Source organism: Oncorhynchus tshawytscha, linkage group LG06, assembly GCF_018296145.1.
Source record: "Oncorhynchus tshawytscha isolate Ot180627B linkage group LG06, Otsh_v2.0, whole genome shotgun sequence".
Classification (NCBI taxonomy): Eukaryota; Metazoa; Chordata; class Actinopteri; order Salmoniformes; family Salmonidae; genus Oncorhynchus; species Oncorhynchus tshawytscha.
This window is the reverse complement of record NC_056434.1, coordinates 69,258,072-69,274,385: the sequence shown is the minus strand read 5'-3', so window position 1 is coordinate 69,274,385 and position 16,314 is coordinate 69,258,072. Positions and strand designations below refer to the sequence as shown.

The 16,314-nt window shown below is 42.2% G+C and overlaps 1 protein-coding gene across 1 annotated transcript; it reads left to right on the top strand.

Moving 5' to 3' along the window:
• The first annotated feature begins 5,524 nt into the window (after positions 1-5,524).
• Positions 5,525-15,633, top strand: slc17a5 (solute carrier family 17 member 5). The gene is made up of 11 exons (XM_024424853.2): positions 5,525-5,731; positions 11,609-11,802; positions 12,021-12,254; positions 12,448-12,535; positions 12,703-12,789; positions 13,071-13,189; positions 13,594-13,755; positions 13,832-13,964; positions 14,143-14,290; positions 14,460-14,550; positions 14,790-15,633. The coding sequence occupies exons 1-11, from the start codon at positions 5,647-5,649 to the stop codon at positions 14,925-14,927; spliced, it is 1,479 nt and encodes a 492-aa protein (XP_024280621.1). The 5' UTR covers positions 5,525-5,646; the 3' UTR covers positions 14,928-15,633.
• The last annotated feature ends 681 nt before the right edge of the window (positions 15,634-16,314 follow it).

Genomic DNA, 16,314 nt, shown 5'->3' with positions numbered 1-16,314 from the left:
AAATTCCAGAAGGTCCACCCCTTGCATACGTACTGTAAATATGAGGAATCATAGATTGGGAAGGAAATCCTCTTCATCTTCACTGTCCAACTGCATTGTCACAGAGCTGGAACCAGCAGTAGAGGATGGAGTGGCCTTAAAGCTGTACGCTGCTGTGGTGCCAAACTGCTGCAGAACTTCACTTGGTAGTTTATGCTGGTAACAGGTATCACCAGCCAGCTTCAGTCCGTACCACACCAGGAGTACGGAGTTGAGAGTGTGCAGTGACATTCTATTTCTTAACTTTGACTTGACCACACTCATTTGGCTGAACAGCCGTTCAAACTCCGCATTTGAGTGGGGAAAGGAGAGGGCAGCGAGTGCAGCTTTGCATAGTTCTTCAAATGGATTTGACCCGGAAGAGTCCGTGCAGTTATTCACTTCACTCCAAAACTCTACTGTATTTTCAGTTGAGTCCCACCTAAACAGATGTATGTTTCTCCATTGGGAAACAATTGTATCAATTGTTTGGGGCCGGTACCCCAGTAGCTCAGCTACTTTAATCATTTCAGTGGTGCCTTTATTGTGCTTTAGCGTTTCCTTAACACTGAACAGGGCCATGTTTCACAAGGCTTCAAGGTTGTCTGGGAGCCTTGCTTGCAGCTCCTTGCTTAAAGAAACAATGTAGTTGATGCACTTTCTCCGAATGACCTTTTTTTCCTTTGGCGCAAGACTGAGTTAGTACACTGTGCTCTCGAAAAGGTATCCAAGGTATGGTGATGGACTGAGATGTCCATCAATGGCATCCTTCAAGACATCAATTTTTGCCATAGGGTTGACTACTCTGCTGCAAATTGATGTTAAGAGGTGTACCAGATTGTCCAAAAGCTTGACAGGATCTGTTTGCTCTCCCTCAAATGACTTCACTGCAACTTGTACGTCAGACAGGATTGATTTCAAGAATGTCAGGTAGACATAGTTGGTCTTGTCCATGTATGTGGTGTGGAGCACATCCACCATGTATCAATGCTCACTGGCCTTGGTCATCTCAAAGTGGAGATTCAGTTCTTCCCACTGGCTTAATTAATTACTTAAAAATCATACAATGTGATTTTCTGGATTTTTGTTTTAGATTCCGTCTCTCACAGTTGAAGTGTACCTATGATAAAAATGACAGACTTGCTTTGTAAGTAGGAAAACCTGAAAAATCGGCAGTGAATCAAATACTTGTTCTCCCGACTGTATGTGCCTTTCCAAATCATGTCCAATCAATTTAATTTACCATAAGTGGACTCCAATCAAGCTGTAGAAACATCCCAAGGATGATCAAAGGGAACAGAACGCACCTGAGCTCAATTTTGAGTCTCATAGCAAAGGGTCTGAATACTTATGCAAATAAGTTATTTCATTTTTTGTATGTGTTTGCTTTCATGTGTGTGTGTGCGTGTGCGTGTGTATATGTAGTGTATGTGAATGTGTGGGAGTGTCTAATGTGGTGTGTGTGTGTACAGTTGAATTTGGAAAAGCCATGACATCATTTTCTGGAAAATTTGTGGAGTGGTTGAAAAACGAGTTTTAATGACTTTTACATACACTTAGTTTGGAGTCATTAAAACTCGTTCTTCCACCAATCCACAAATTTCTTGTTAACAAACTATAGTTTTGGAAAGTCGGTTAGGACATCTACTTTGTGTATGACACAAGTAATTTTCCCAACAATTGTTTCCAGAGAGTATTTTACACATAATTCACTGTATCACAATTCCAGTTGGTCAGAAGTTTACATACACTAAATTGACTGTGACTTCAAACAGCTTGGAAAATTCCAGACAATTATGTCATGGCTTTAGAAGCTTCTGATAGGCTAATTGACGACATTTGAGTCAATTGGAGGTATACTTGTGGATGTATTTCAAGGCTTACCTTCGAACTCAGTGCCTCTTTGCTTGACATCATGGGAAAATCAAAAGAAATCAGCCAAGACCTCAGAAAAATCCGGCCCGCAAGACATAAAACAAATTTTTTAACTTGTTTTTTCTCCCCAATTTCGTTGCATCCAATTGGTTGTTGCAGTCTTGTCCCATTGCTGCAAGTCACGTAAGGACTCGGGAGAGTCGAAGGTCGAGAGCCATGTGTCCTCCGAAACACGACCCAGACAAGCCGCACTGCTTCTTGACACAATGCCTACTTAACCCAGAATCCAGCCGCACCAATGTGTCGGAGGAAACACCGTACATCTGGCGACCGTGTCAGCGTGAATACGCCCTGCCTCAGGAGTCTCTAGAGTGCGATGGGACAAGGACCCGGATGACGCTTGGCCAATTCTACGCCGCCTCATGGGTCTTCCAGTCACAGCCAGCTGTGACACAGCCTGGGATCGAACCCGGGTCTGTAGTGAAGCCTCAAGCACTGCGATGCAGTGCCTTAGACCGCAGCACCACTTGGAAGCAAAAGCGAGGGCCATACTGAAATGGATTGTCGAGATCGGTGTGTATGAACTTGACTGGCCTGTACAGAGCCCTGACCTCAACACCATCGAACACCTTTGGGAATTGGAATACCGACTGCGAGCCAGGCCTAATTGCCTAATCGCCCAACATCAGTGCCCGACCTCACTAATGCTCTTGTGGCTGAATGGAAGCAAGTCCCCGCAGCAATGTTCCAACATCCAGTGAAAACCCTTCGCAGAAGTGTGGAGGCTGTTATAGCCGCAAAGGGGGGGACCAACTCTATATTAATGCCCATGATTTTGGAATGAGATGTTTGACTAGCAGGTGTCTACATACTTTTGATAATTTAGTGTGGTTATTTCCCCTCTTGTCCAGGTGGGAGAGGGAAGTGTGAAGTGCAACTGAGATTGTGTCATCTGTGGATCTGTTGGGGCGGTATGCGAATTGGAGTGGGTCTAGTGTGTCTGGGATAATGGTGTTAATGTATGTCATGACCAACATTTCAAAGCACTTCATAATTACAGATGTGAGTGCTACAGGGCGATGGTCATTTGGGCAGGTTACCTTGGAGCTCTTTAGAAACAGGGATAATGGTGGCCGTCTTAAAAGATGTTGGGATCACAGACTGGGAGATATTTAAAATGTCTGTGAAGACACTTGCCAGCTGGTCTGCGCATGCTTTGAGAACGTGCCCTGTCATTCCGTCTGGCCCAGAGAACTTGTGATTGTTAACCTGTTTTTCTCACAACGGCCACAGAGGGCAAGATCACACAGTCATCTAAAAAAGAGGGGCCTTCACACAAGGCGAAATGTTCTATTCCTTGAAGCGAGCATAAAAGGCATTTAGCTCGTTTGAGAGTTCTTTATCGCTGGGTTTCCCTTTGTAATCTGTTATTGTCTGCAAGCCCTGTCACTATATTGTCCTTTTGCATGTTTGATGTCTCATCAGAGGCTGGCTTTCTTGTATTCATCCGTGTCCCGTTTCTTGTAAGCGGTAGCTCTAGTCTTTAGCTCAGAGCGGATGATGCCTGTAATCCATGCATGTTGGTTTGGATATGTTCTTATAGTCATTGTTTTACGACATCGTCTATGCACTTATTGATAAAGCCCATGACTATTGTGGTAAACTACTCAATGCTATCGGATGAATCCCAGAACATATCCCAGTCTGTCCTAGCAAAACAGTCTTGTAGCCTCGTGTCAGCTTCGTCCGACAACTTCGTATTGAGCGAACCACTGGTACTTCCTGTTTGAGTTTTTGTTTGTAAACAGGAAGCAGGACAATGGAGTCAAGGTCATATTTTCCGAAGGGAGGACGAGGGAGGGCCTTGTATGCATTTCTGTGGGTAGAATAAAAGTGGGTTAGAGTAGCCGCCAGTCTTATGAAGATAGCATTAGAATATGAAATGTAAATATTTGAAAGAACAATAACACTTTTATTACTTTATGTTACTGTGTAAAATCTATTTCATTTGTGTATTGCCTTTGTTACGACTATGAAACACAGTAAAAGCATATTTTTATGATGACAAAACAAATACAAATACCCAAACCACCAAGATGCATGGTCAATTAAAAAAATATTAGTAACCTAAACATCAGTATAAATACCAAGCATGCTTGTGAGTTGTGAAAATCATCAACAGGGATCATAGATTTTACCTGGTCAGTCTGTCATGGAAAGAGCATGTGTTCCTAATTGTTTGTACTCTCAGTGTATAGAGCGTGTGGGCTTAGCAGACATTAGACAGATGACACACAAAATAAAAAAGCAAGGTATTGCAGCTTTTCAAGTCTCTCTGATAGGAGACTCTCGAACGAAGCTCATCCATCTCCTTCTCGAGTGACTGGACATTTGCCAATAGAACTGAGGGGAGCACCATTCTGTTTTCTCTTCGCCTCAATTTCACCAGGACTCCACCTTGTCACCCACGTCTATGCCTGCAGTATTTTGGTAGCCCATGGAACAAAGGAATAAGGTCCGGTTTGAACAGTGGAATAGCTGAGTCGGAGTAGAAGTCGTATTTGAAATCAAGGTTAGTAACTGTCGATCTGATGTCCAGAAGTGCTTGGCGGTCATATGTGATAATAGTATGAAATTTCTGTACAAAAAACGTTCAGATAAAAAGGATAAAAGTCACTATATAGCAAAGTTAGGTTGGAACTCGTAAGATGTTGCCCTTCTCCATCGGTGCCATTTTATTAGAACTAACTAGAACCATGAAAAAAAAAAAAAGCTAAACTCCAATGTAAAGCCCAGGAAGCAACCATCATGTCAGATCGTGAAATTCCCATTCAATTACATTTTTACATGGCCAAATTATTACATGACCTGCAAAAAATGGAGATGAGGAAGATATGGCAGTGGATGCCCCACAGAGAATGTCAATCATCAGTTTCAGGATCCTGAAACAATGATTGTGAAGATTGTGGATTTTGTTGCGTTTATTGCGCAGGTGCTAAATTGTAGTGGCCAAACTAACAAGAAATCCAAAAAAATTGGATATCATTGTAAATGTGGTAAAGGGTTTTTGGATCTCCAGGCCTTCATAGCTGAGACATTGCAGGGAATACTTTCTGAAGATGTTCCCCCCTCTCGGGCACCATTTATTCCATTTTTATTGAAGCATTATTTAACTAGGCAAGTCAGTCTTAACAGTCTTAACTTGCCAAGAAATTCGTATTTACAATGATGGCCTACCAAAAGGTAAAAGGCCTCCTGCGGGGATGGGGGCTGAGTAAGACTGAGTATGTTTTGTGTATGTGTTTTGTTTATGTTTTATAGGGGCTCCTGAGTGGTGCAGTGGTCTAAGGCACTGCATCTCAGTGCTTGAGTTGTCACTACAGACACCCTGGTTTGAATACAGGCAGTGGCCCAGCATCTTCCAGGTTTGGCTGATGTAGATAGTCATTGTAAATAAGAATTTGTTCTTAACTGACTTCCCTAGTTAAATAAAATATTATGTTTTTCAAGCTTCCCCCCTTTTTTTGTTAACGCTGCTTAGTTTTCACCCCACCCAATAGATGGCGGCAATACACTATTGGAGGATGTAGTCCGCCGTTATACCCCACCAAAGAAGAAGAAATGGACCTCACACCGGTTCTTTTCCAAACTTCCGTTCACAGTTCTCGTGATTCAATCGTTCATATAGCTAGCTCAGTTCATTAAATTCTAACTGCAGGTATGGCAACTCAAAACATTGAACTCTGATGTGCAATGGACCGATATATGTCGGACACGGAGACCGATGACCAAGAACAACCATTGTTGCTCAGTCGACAAGATGATAAAGTCGAAAGAGGTGAGTGCCAGCTGAAACACCTGCCTTGTTAGATAGCTAACTAATATTTACAATTGGAGTACTTATATTGACATAGGATACAGAAAAAATGCCTACTAAAAATGGCTACTAACTTACTAGTTAATTTCGAAACATTCGGATAAATGATCTGCGTAACTAGCTAGTTACAGTAGCAAAATAATGCCTCTGCTGCTTGCATACTGCCTCACCCTTTTCTTTGTTTACGAGAATCAGGTGACGGAAAGAAAGCGTACCCTAAACGCGCTTCAGCCCAGCTTGAACCAAACATTTAATCAGGTGCTCCGCTAAGAGACTTAAAAATCCCAAAACATTCCTTACCCCCAGGGCACTTTAAAAAGTATTTACACAGGTAATACGAGAGAACTGTTCATAAAGAATGTTTTGGCTCGACTGTATGATTTACGGTAAACCATAGTTTTTAGCTACTTGTTTGATCAGCCCATGCATGTCCATTTGTGATTGGTGACATGTATTATTGAAATGGTGGGGCCACCAATCAAAAATGTGTTGTCCCGTGACCCAGAAAACCAGGTATGGGTAACTGCCTACGTGGAGTGTGTATGGAAGTGTGCGTTGCAGAGTAAGTGGGTGGATCGACATAAGTTAGTGTATGGAAACCTAACGTAGCAGGCGTAGAAAGACGGTTTCCATTAGTTACCACACAGCCATAAAGTCCTCTATATCGTGAAAGTTAATGAAAAGACCAAAAAGTAAATTTTATTTAAGGTTAGGCATAAGGTTATCAGTGGGGTTCATTTGAAAATATAATGTAACGACCCTGGGTTTATACGCGCGGAAATCGACCCTGCCGAACGAGCATGGACCGCCGGACCTCGGGCTAGAAGGTTGAGGGTTCAAGACCTGCTCCCTGCCTGTTTCATTACATTGGTGTCAGAAGTGATCGGACCTTGCATCCACGACCGTACGTGTGCTTGGCCGGTGAGCGCGTTCCTACCCTGTCACAATAACTCCTCCCTGGCAAACAACACTGAATTCAAATTGCTCACTATTATATTCTAACTATAGAATTAGAACAATCATTCTATTTCCACGATTTCAACAGTTCACCAAAGTGTCTACTCTAATTTGCAAGTTAAATTGCAGTTGCAGCATTTTGGTTAAAAATAAGGTCTAGATTGTTTGCCCATATCGTGCAGCCCTACGTTGCAGTGTGGAAATGAGTCCAACAAATGTAGAAGTTTGAAAATGCTGACATGGTTGTGGTTGAAGTTGAATTGAACAGTAGAAAACAATCACAATGGAGAAAGGCCCATTGAAATCACTTAGAATGTATGTGTTGCCACCCTAGGGTCACGCACTACTCATGAAGAAAATTGAGAACTTTTATTATTCAAAAACATTAAATACTGTAAAAAATAAAAAATAAAGCTCTAACCAACAAGGCCGCCCCAAATGTTGTAGGCCGTATAGCCCAGCTACCTGCCTCCTCAACAAGTTGTAGGCCATATCGCCCAGCCCTAGGTAGACCCTACTCAGTACATGCGTTGCTTTCTGCAATTATGAGAACATGTTTCATCTTGTTTACAATTGTTACACATGGGGGAATTTACCCAAAATGCACTATGATTTCAAAATTGTACCTTTATGATTTCTAATATTTAAACTGCAACTTTTTTTTACAAGTTTTAGGTAATTTTATTAAGAATTTGTGATCTACAAAATGATGTAGACATTTTACGGTTTTGTTTTCTGGGTCACAAAACACTTTTTTTGGTTGGTGGCCCTTGGACTAATAGTGGGACATTCCCCTGCGAGACAGATGTTCCTTCAGGGCTCTCTAACTGGTGTCTGTTTTAAACTGTTCTTAATCGCTAGTGATGGGGGGTGATAGTTATATATCGGGATATTATTTTTGAGGACCATATATTCCTTGACTCCACCTCTCCTTAGGCCCAGGAATCGACTTAGGTTATGTATACATAAGGTTGATTAGTCTACTGGGGATGCGCTTCTCCTGTAGCAAATTGAAGCCAGCAAGCGGGAATCAACACATCCAATTTTTCAATCTGCTAAAAGGCCATAACGTTTTTCTTCTGGACAGATCAATATTGGTTAAGCATATTGAGTTCGAGAGCTAAGCTAAATAGCATATGGGAATGCGCTCAAGTGTGTTATGGAAATGGATGTCTGCTGTCCTGTCAGGTAAGAATTTAGGCATAGTCAGCCTGTTAGGCCTATGTAACTGTCTGGAAGTTGCCCTGTTGTTTTTTGTAACAGGCATTTAAAAAAAAACTGGTTTACCAAGCATTTGTTTCCTATGCACTATTTCCCAATATGACCATATTCATCTGTTAAATATTTATTCTAAACCTGCTGGCGCCTCAACTGTCAGAAGTAGCCTATAGGCCTAACCAATTTAAATGAACAGTGAGCCATCCCCTTCACTCTGAGTTCCATGTCTTATATTGCCTTCAGGTTCCAGGTTTAGATACTCCATGGTAAAGAGTAGACAGACACCATTTCATTCCCACAGACATCGAATTTGAATGGTGGTCATGAGAGGAAAAGTTGTCAGGCTGCATAAAACGCGCTTCTGTTCTGGAAGGAATGCTTTGGGAATGAAAAGTATGTTATTGTTGAATCATGGCAATCTTCAGTCTCATAAACTGCTCTCAGCTGTAGTTAATGGTACTAAAAACAGAGATATGCTGTAGAACAGTGTTTCCTCTGAAAACAATGTGTAGCAGTGGATCACAAAGGGGGTCTGAGGTCCAGGCCTGGATTTTGTGATTTTAGGGGCAAGGCCATTTGGCCCTTCAAGAGGTGCCCAATTAAGCAAAATAGCCAAGTACATGTATTTGACAACCAAAAAACAGTAGCTTTATTCTCTTAAGAAAAACACAAGTGGCATGCAAATGTACATAAATATTAGCCTACATGTTGAAGTGTCGGTGATAGCCTTTGGCTACATCCTGTCATGTCCTATGCTGACATGAGTGAGGCGCCTGAAAATGTAGCCAAACTTTAATGAGACTTTTAATTACATACACAGTAACAAAGGTTTGGACACACCTACTCATTCAATGGTTTTTCTTTATTTGTACTATTTGTTACATTGTAGAATAATAGTGAAGACATCAAAACTATGAAATAACACATGGAATCATGTAGTAACCAAAAATATTTGAGATTCTTGAAATAGCCACCCTTTGCCTTGGTGACAGCTCTGCACGCACATGGCATTCTCTCAACCAGCTTCATGTGCCTTGTTAATTTGTGGGATTTCTTTCCTTAATGCGTTTGAGCCAATCACTAGTGTTGTGACAAGGTAGGGGTGGTATACAGAAGGTAGCTATTTGGCAAAAGACCAAGTCCATATTATGTCAAGAACAGCTCAAATAAGCAAACCGAAGTGACAGTCCATCATTACTTTAAGACATGAAGGTCAATCAATCGTGAAAATTAAGACCTTCAAGTTTCTTCAAGTGCAGTCGCAACAACCATCAAGCACTATGATGAATCTGGCTCATGAGGACCCCCACAGGAAAGGAAGACCCAGAGTTACCTCTGCTGCAGAGGATAAGTTCATTAGAGTTAATTGCAGCCCAAATAAATGCTTCACAGAAATCAAGTAAAAGACACATCTCAACATCAACTGTTCAGAGGAGACTGTGTGAATCATGCCTTCATGGTCAAATTGCTACAAAGAAACCACTACTAAAGGACATAAATAAGTAGAAGAGACTTGCTTGGGCCAAGAAACACGAGCAATGGATATTAGACTGGTGGAATTCTGTCCTTTGGTCTGATGAGTCCTAATTTGAGATTTTTGGTTCCAACTGCTGTGTCTTAGTGAGATGCAGAGTAGGTGAATGGATGATCTCCGCATGTGTGGTTCCCACCGTGAAGCATGGAGGAGGTGTGAGGGTGCTTTGCTGGTGACACTGTTGGTGATTTATTTAGAATTCAAGGCACACTTAACCAGCATGGCTACCACAGTATTCTGCAGCGATACGCCATCCCATCTGGTTTACTCTTAGTGGGACTATCATTTGTTTTCCCACAGGACAATGACCCAACACATCCAGGCTGTGTAAGAGCTATTTGACCAAGAAGGAGAGTGATGGAGTGTTGCATCAGATGACCTCGCCTCCACAATCATTTTGACCTCAACCCAATTGAGATGGTTTGGGATGAGTTGGACCGCAGAGTGAAGGAAAAGGGGCCAACAAGTGTTCAGCATATGTGTGAACTCCTTCAAGACTGTTGGAAAAGCATTCCTCATGAAGCTTAACACTTTTGTTAAACAAATCTTTGTTTAACACTTTGGTTACTACATGATTCCATATGTGTTATTTCATAGTTTTGATGTCTTCACTATTATTCTACAATGTTGGAAATAGTAAAAATAAAGAAACCCTTGAATGAGTAGGTGTTTCCAAACTTTTGACTGGTACTTTGTATATATACAGAATGTGGACACCGCTTCAAATGAGTGAATTTGGCTATTTCATCCACACCTGTTGCTGACAAGCCATGCAATATCCATAGACAACCATTGGCGTTAAAATGGCCTTACTGTAGAGGTCAGTGACATTCAACATGGCACCGTCATAGGATACCACCTTTCCAACAAGTCAGTTTGTCAAATTCACAGAAGCATGTGTTGTGTAAAAATCGTCTGTCCTCGCTTGCAACACTTACTACGGAGTTCCAAACTGCCTTTGGAAGCAACGTCAGCACAAGAACTGTTCACTGGGAGCTTCATGGGTTTCCATAGCCGAGCAGCTGCCCACATTCCTAAGATCACCATGCGCAATGCCAAGCGCTGCCATTGGACTCGGGAGCCATTTTTTTGGATACCAGGCTAACGTTACCTGCCTGACCGCTTAGTGCTAACTGTAAAGTTTGGAATAGGAATAATGGTCTGGGGCTGTTTTTCATGGTTCAGGCTAGGCCCCTTATTTCCAGTGAAGGGAAATCTTAATGCTACAGCATACAATTACATTCTTGATGATTCTTGGCTTCCAACTTTGTGGCAACAACAGTTTGGGGAAGGACATTTCCTTTTTCAGCATGATAATGCCCGCGTGCACAAAGCGAGGTCAAAACAAATGGTTTGTCGAGATCAGTGTGGAAGAACTTGACTGGCCGGCACAGCCCTGACCTCAATCCCATCAAACACCTTTGAGATTAATTGGAACTCCGACTGCGAGCCAGACCTAATCGCCTCCCTAATGCTCTTGTGGTTGAATGGAAGCAAGTCTCCGCAGCAATGTTCCAACATCTAGTGGAAAGCCTTCCCAGAAGAGTGGAGGCTGTTATAGCAGCAAAGGGGGAACCATATTAATGCCCATGATTTGGAATGAGATGTTTGACGAGCAGGTGTCCACATACCTTTGGTTGTGTGTGTGCTAAACGCCAGTCATATTTTGCAAATATAATGTAGGGTAATTATTCATGTCTAAAGGCTTGCTTCTGTGACATACTAGAGGCATTGTTCATTCCGATAGGAGAGAAAGGGCCGTGCCTGTTGCGCTTTGCAACATCGCGCTTTGCAACATCACCCTCCTTGCAATCTGTGGAGGCAGTCAACATTTTACATAGAATTTATCCATAAACGTAATTCCTTAAAACCTCGACTTGTTTTTATTTGTATTTTTTTGCATTTTAATGAGGCATGTCTTACCATGTTCCGACCATAGGCATGTTAAGGGGATTGTTTTATAAACCCTTCCTCATTGTTGTTGAATATTGTGAAGGACAAAAGATGTAGCTGTCAACATTTAGCATTCTCAAAATAATGTATTATCCTGTGATATTGCACTGTGCCTGATCCAATGAATTCTAGCACCTCACAGCTCTCTGTTTTCTCTGTGGTCTCCCCTCTCTCAGCCCCTGCGTGCTGCTCTTCGAGGTACGGTCTGTCCCTGCTCTCCTGTTATGGTTTCTTTGTGGCCTATGCCCTTAGGGTCAACCTCAGCGTCGCCATGGTGGACATGCTTAACAACACAGACGCCAGCGGCAACACCAGCAAATCAGTATGTCCTGCACACTCCAGCCCTGCTCGCCCCATATACAACCACACTGTGAGTACCACCAGCCCTGCTCGCCCCAAACACAACCACAATATGAGTAATCATGTAAAAACCACGACCACTATGACTGCACACATTACACAACCACACTACGACTGACTGTAACACTTAATCACAACACCACATGATTAGCAACCACACCTGTGTTGACTGGCCTGTTTGCTCTGGCCAGACAGAAAGCATTATCTGTGTCTTTGTGTGTCTGGCAGGCCAGTGTGTATGACTGGGACTCTGAGACCCAAGGCTGGATCCTGGGCTCCTTCTTCTACGGCTACATCCTGACTCAGATCCCAGGGGGCTACCTGGCACGCAAGTATGGGGCCAAATGGCTACTGGGCCTAGGAATCCTGGGAACTGTGGTTTTCACCCTCCTCACCCCCGTGGCTGCAGACCTGGGTGCAGGCTACCTTATCGCTGTCAGAGTGCTGGAGGGTATTGGAGAGGTAGTGTGCGTGTGTGTACATGCAAGATGGCTATAAGCTCTGTCGAGTACTCATGAGAACTCACACTTTAGTATCTGTATGACCTCAACTCACTTTTTTGGGGGGGGATTTATTTTGCTCATAATGTTTACCTGATTACTTCTCAGTGTGTACCGAGTCTGTAATCCAGGGATATTTTTGTATTTCTCAACAGGGAGTGACGTTTCCAGCCATGCACGCCATGTGGGCATTTTGGGCCCCGCCAATGGAGAGGAGCCGATTGCTCACCATCGCTTACACTGGTAATGCTCACTCTTATCCCACCCTGCACACACACCCTTTCATACTCTGGGAACTCACTCATGTTTGCATGTGTGGCTTATACTTTTCCTAAATGTAGGTGATTTAAAAAAATATATTTGTTTTCTTCTCCACAAAGCAGTTTAATAAAAAAAACTCCTCTCTCCAGGTGCTCAGCTGGGTACAGTGGTTGCCCTTCCCCTGTCTGCTCAGATCTGCTTCTACCTTGACTGGACCTGGGTCTTCTATATCTTTGGTAAGGCTAGCAGAGGGTTTTCCGTAGTGTCAGCTTTGTGCAGAGAGACAGTTTTGTCTGTTTTCATGCTTACACATGCAATGAATAGACACGGTTTCCTTGTTTATAAAGTATTTTTTTACGGAACATGAAGGGGAAAAACAGTGGAAAATTTGAGTGGGGGAAATTTAAGTCCATGTCACAAGCAATGCTTGTTTAAAAAAAAAAATGTATTTTAGTTATCAGACACTCTTATCCAAAGCAACTTAGTTTGTGCATTATTTGACTGTGTGTGTGTTTAGGTATTGTGGGAATTGTGTGGTTCATCCTGTGGGCGCTCCTTGTGAGTAACACTCCCAGCACACACCCGCGGATCACAGAACAGGAGCGACTCTACATCACTTCCTCCCTGAATAAGGAGGTATGTTGCAAAGGCAGCTGGGAATTGTAGTGTCTGAACTTTATCTAAGGCCCAATCTCTTGATCAAATGGCAGACTGGTTTTGTCAGGCTCGTGAGGATTTAGTTCATAAATGTAGAATACAGTGAAGTTATGTATAGTACATGAGAAGAAAATAAAAAAGTAATTGTTACAGTGTAAAATGTCAAACTATTTGGTGTAACATTCAACAGGAGGAACACCTTTTTATGCAAACCTTTTACTGCACTCATAACTTTTTTGATTATATTCTACTTACAGACATTGACTAGAAACACTCCCCCTTTTTGTTTTTAAACATCCACAAAGCGCTTTTCTCAGCCACCCTCAAATAAGCCTGTGAGAACAGTGATATTTAAGATGGCAGTCTTTTGTTCTCTTGTTCAGCTCACTTTGTCGGGTGACCACATCCCCTGGGGGTCCATCTTGACATCCATGCCGCTGTGGGCCATAGTAGTGGCTCACTTCTCCTACAACTGGACATTCTACACGCTACTCACTTTGCTGCCCACATACATGAGTGATGTATTGGGCTTCAGCATCAAAGAGGTGAGTTTATACACTAGTTCTGAGTTTATACACACCCACAGACTCTTGTTATTAACCCAGTGTTTTCCCATATTAGAACGGTGCCCTGTCGGCTCTGCCCTACATTGGCTGTGGGCTGCTGGCCGTGCTGGGCGGCCAGCTGGCTGACTACCTGAGGGAAAACTGCTTCTACCGGACTGTGGTTGTCAGGAAGGCCTTCAGTCTCGTAGGTGAGGAGCAGCATCATCGTAACACACACATGCAGTCATGCTTACACAAGACCCATCTCTGCTCACAATCTGCCAATTCAAACACCCACATGGTCTGTCTTTTAGCTGTATCTCACTTTACCTCTACATTTGGATAAATCAAATGACCATATTTACCATATTGGGTCTGTGTATGTAGGTATGATTGGGCCGGCAGTGTTCATTGTGGCTGCTGGGTATACAGGCTGTAACTACATCCTGGCAGTAGCCTTCCTTTCCATCTCTTCCTCCCTGGGAGGAATCGTTGCCTCCGGGTTCAACATCAACCATCTCGACATCGCTCCATCGTAAGACTGGTCATCACTATTGATACTGTTGCTATGGTAGTGCTTAATTTTAAGCAAGAGAAATTACCAGACATTTACTTAAATGGCATAGTAAAACAGAAGTAACCATCAACTTGTCTTGTTGTGAGATGTATAATTGTCTAGTGTGAATGTTCCTTTTCCCTTTTAGTTATGCTGGAATTTTGTTGGGAATCACCAACTCCTTTGCCACAATACCTGGTATGGTGGGACCAGTCATAGCAAGAGCCTTGACCAAAAATGTAAGAATCACATCTGGTTTCATCATATCTTTCAGACAATGAAAGCACAGTGTCACAAAACTCATGATTGTTGGACGTGTAGGGTGTGTGTTGGGCTCAGGATGTGGGTAAAAGTTGCCACATATCTAGGATCAGCTTAGCCTTAACTAGTATTTGGGAGAAACAAGGCAGCGCTGACCTTAAACCAGTGTATAGATGGGGGCAATTGGTCTCACAGATGGCTCTGCTTCCTATTGTAGAACACTATAGAGGAGTGGCAGACAGTGTTCTACATCTCTGCTGGGATCAACCTGTTTGGAGCAGTTTTCTACACGGTGTTTGGTCAAGGTGTGGTGCAACCCTGGGCTGTCCACAATCCCCATTCCCATGGCAACTGAGGGGCACAAAGGGTGACACCCTGTGGACCAAAATGGACTCGCAGCCATGGGACCGTTTCAACCAAGCTATTCTACACACAACCCTTGTGGGGAAACAGCCTTCTAAAGTAACTTCTAATATTTTAATGTTTTTAGTTTTGGTAAGTGGACCCAATAATGGGTATAAGTGCATTTTTTTAAAAATCAATTACAATTTTACTCTTTGTGTAGGCTCTTGTGATATGATAACCACATTTAGTGTTTTATTTTGTTTACAGGTAAGAGTTTGCTTGTTTTTAAATTCCTTTACATTTCAAGTCTTACATGAACTGACATCAGACAAGTAGCATTTCCACTTTGTCATTTGTTTTTCCTCTGTTAGATGCTCAGGAGGGTAAAAAAGCCATATATGGTAAATTAAAGTTTTTGTATGTAGCAGAGTTATTGCCAACTGAAAGAGCACAGTCACCCAGGATAGAATCCATGTGGGTTTCTCGACTTGTGAGAAACTTGTTTTTTTTTTGGCCTTCCGCTTGTGCCTAAAGTATAGAACTATGATCATCAACCCAGTATATCTCATCTAATCAATACAGGTGACAGAATACTGATAAACAGCAGTATTCCCTGTGTTAATGTGTCTACCATCCAAATCTGTCTTAATTTTTTTTTTTTACTGATCAGTTATGTTTACTTGCTGAACCAACTACAATGAAGGAGTTTTAAAGGGTCTTGTCTACTTGATTTATTTTTAATGACATTTCAGAGGATGGAGAGCTGCTTTACACACTACTTACAATGTTAATCATGGCATACTGCCAATTTGGTTGCTTTATGTGAGGGTGACATTTATTGCACAGGCTTTGTCCCCCCCACCTAAAGGAACAGTACTTATGTTTGAGACCTCAAATGGTCTGTTTCTCAATTTGCCATTTCATCGTTATGTTAGTTACATACTGTCTCTTTTATAAGCTTTGTACACAAGGCAGCGTTTAGACGTTCTGATCTATTTTCCATTAACTGGTCTTTTGACCAATCACATCAGATCTTTCCCATCTGATCTGTCAAATCAGAATTGGGCTGCCTGTTATTGCTCGCAACAATGTAACTGGAAATCAAAAGGGCATGCCCGTACTCCAAATATTTAGTTATGCCGGCCTATGGCATCCCTTGGGAAACCCAACTACCAAACCATCTGTGCTCCTGAAACTGATCTCATTATAAATAACTTTTGGAAAGCTAATTTTGAGCAAGCCATGAAAAGAGAAACCTTTAACTGGAAAAGAATATTGAAAATAAATTGAGTCAGCCGACAGGTATATATTTTATAAACATAAATTGAAATAGGTAATGTACCTGTAAATCCATCAACAAAAAATACAACCGTGGTAATAAATTGGACTGTCTAAAC

Excerpts from the sequence above, each read along its gene's own strand:
- slc17a5 (XM_024424853.2), top strand. The coding sequence starts at position 5,647 with ATGGACCGATATATGTCGGACACGGAGACCGATGACCAAGAACAACCA. Across the intron at positions 11,803-12,020 it reads GCCCCATATACAACCACACT|GCCAGTGTGTATGACTGGGA; the intron begins GTGAGTACCACC and ends TGTGTCTGGCAG. Across the intron at positions 12,255-12,447 it reads TGCTGGAGGGTATTGGAGAG|GGAGTGACGTTTCCAGCCAT; the intron begins GTAGTGTGCGTG and ends ATTTCTCAACAG.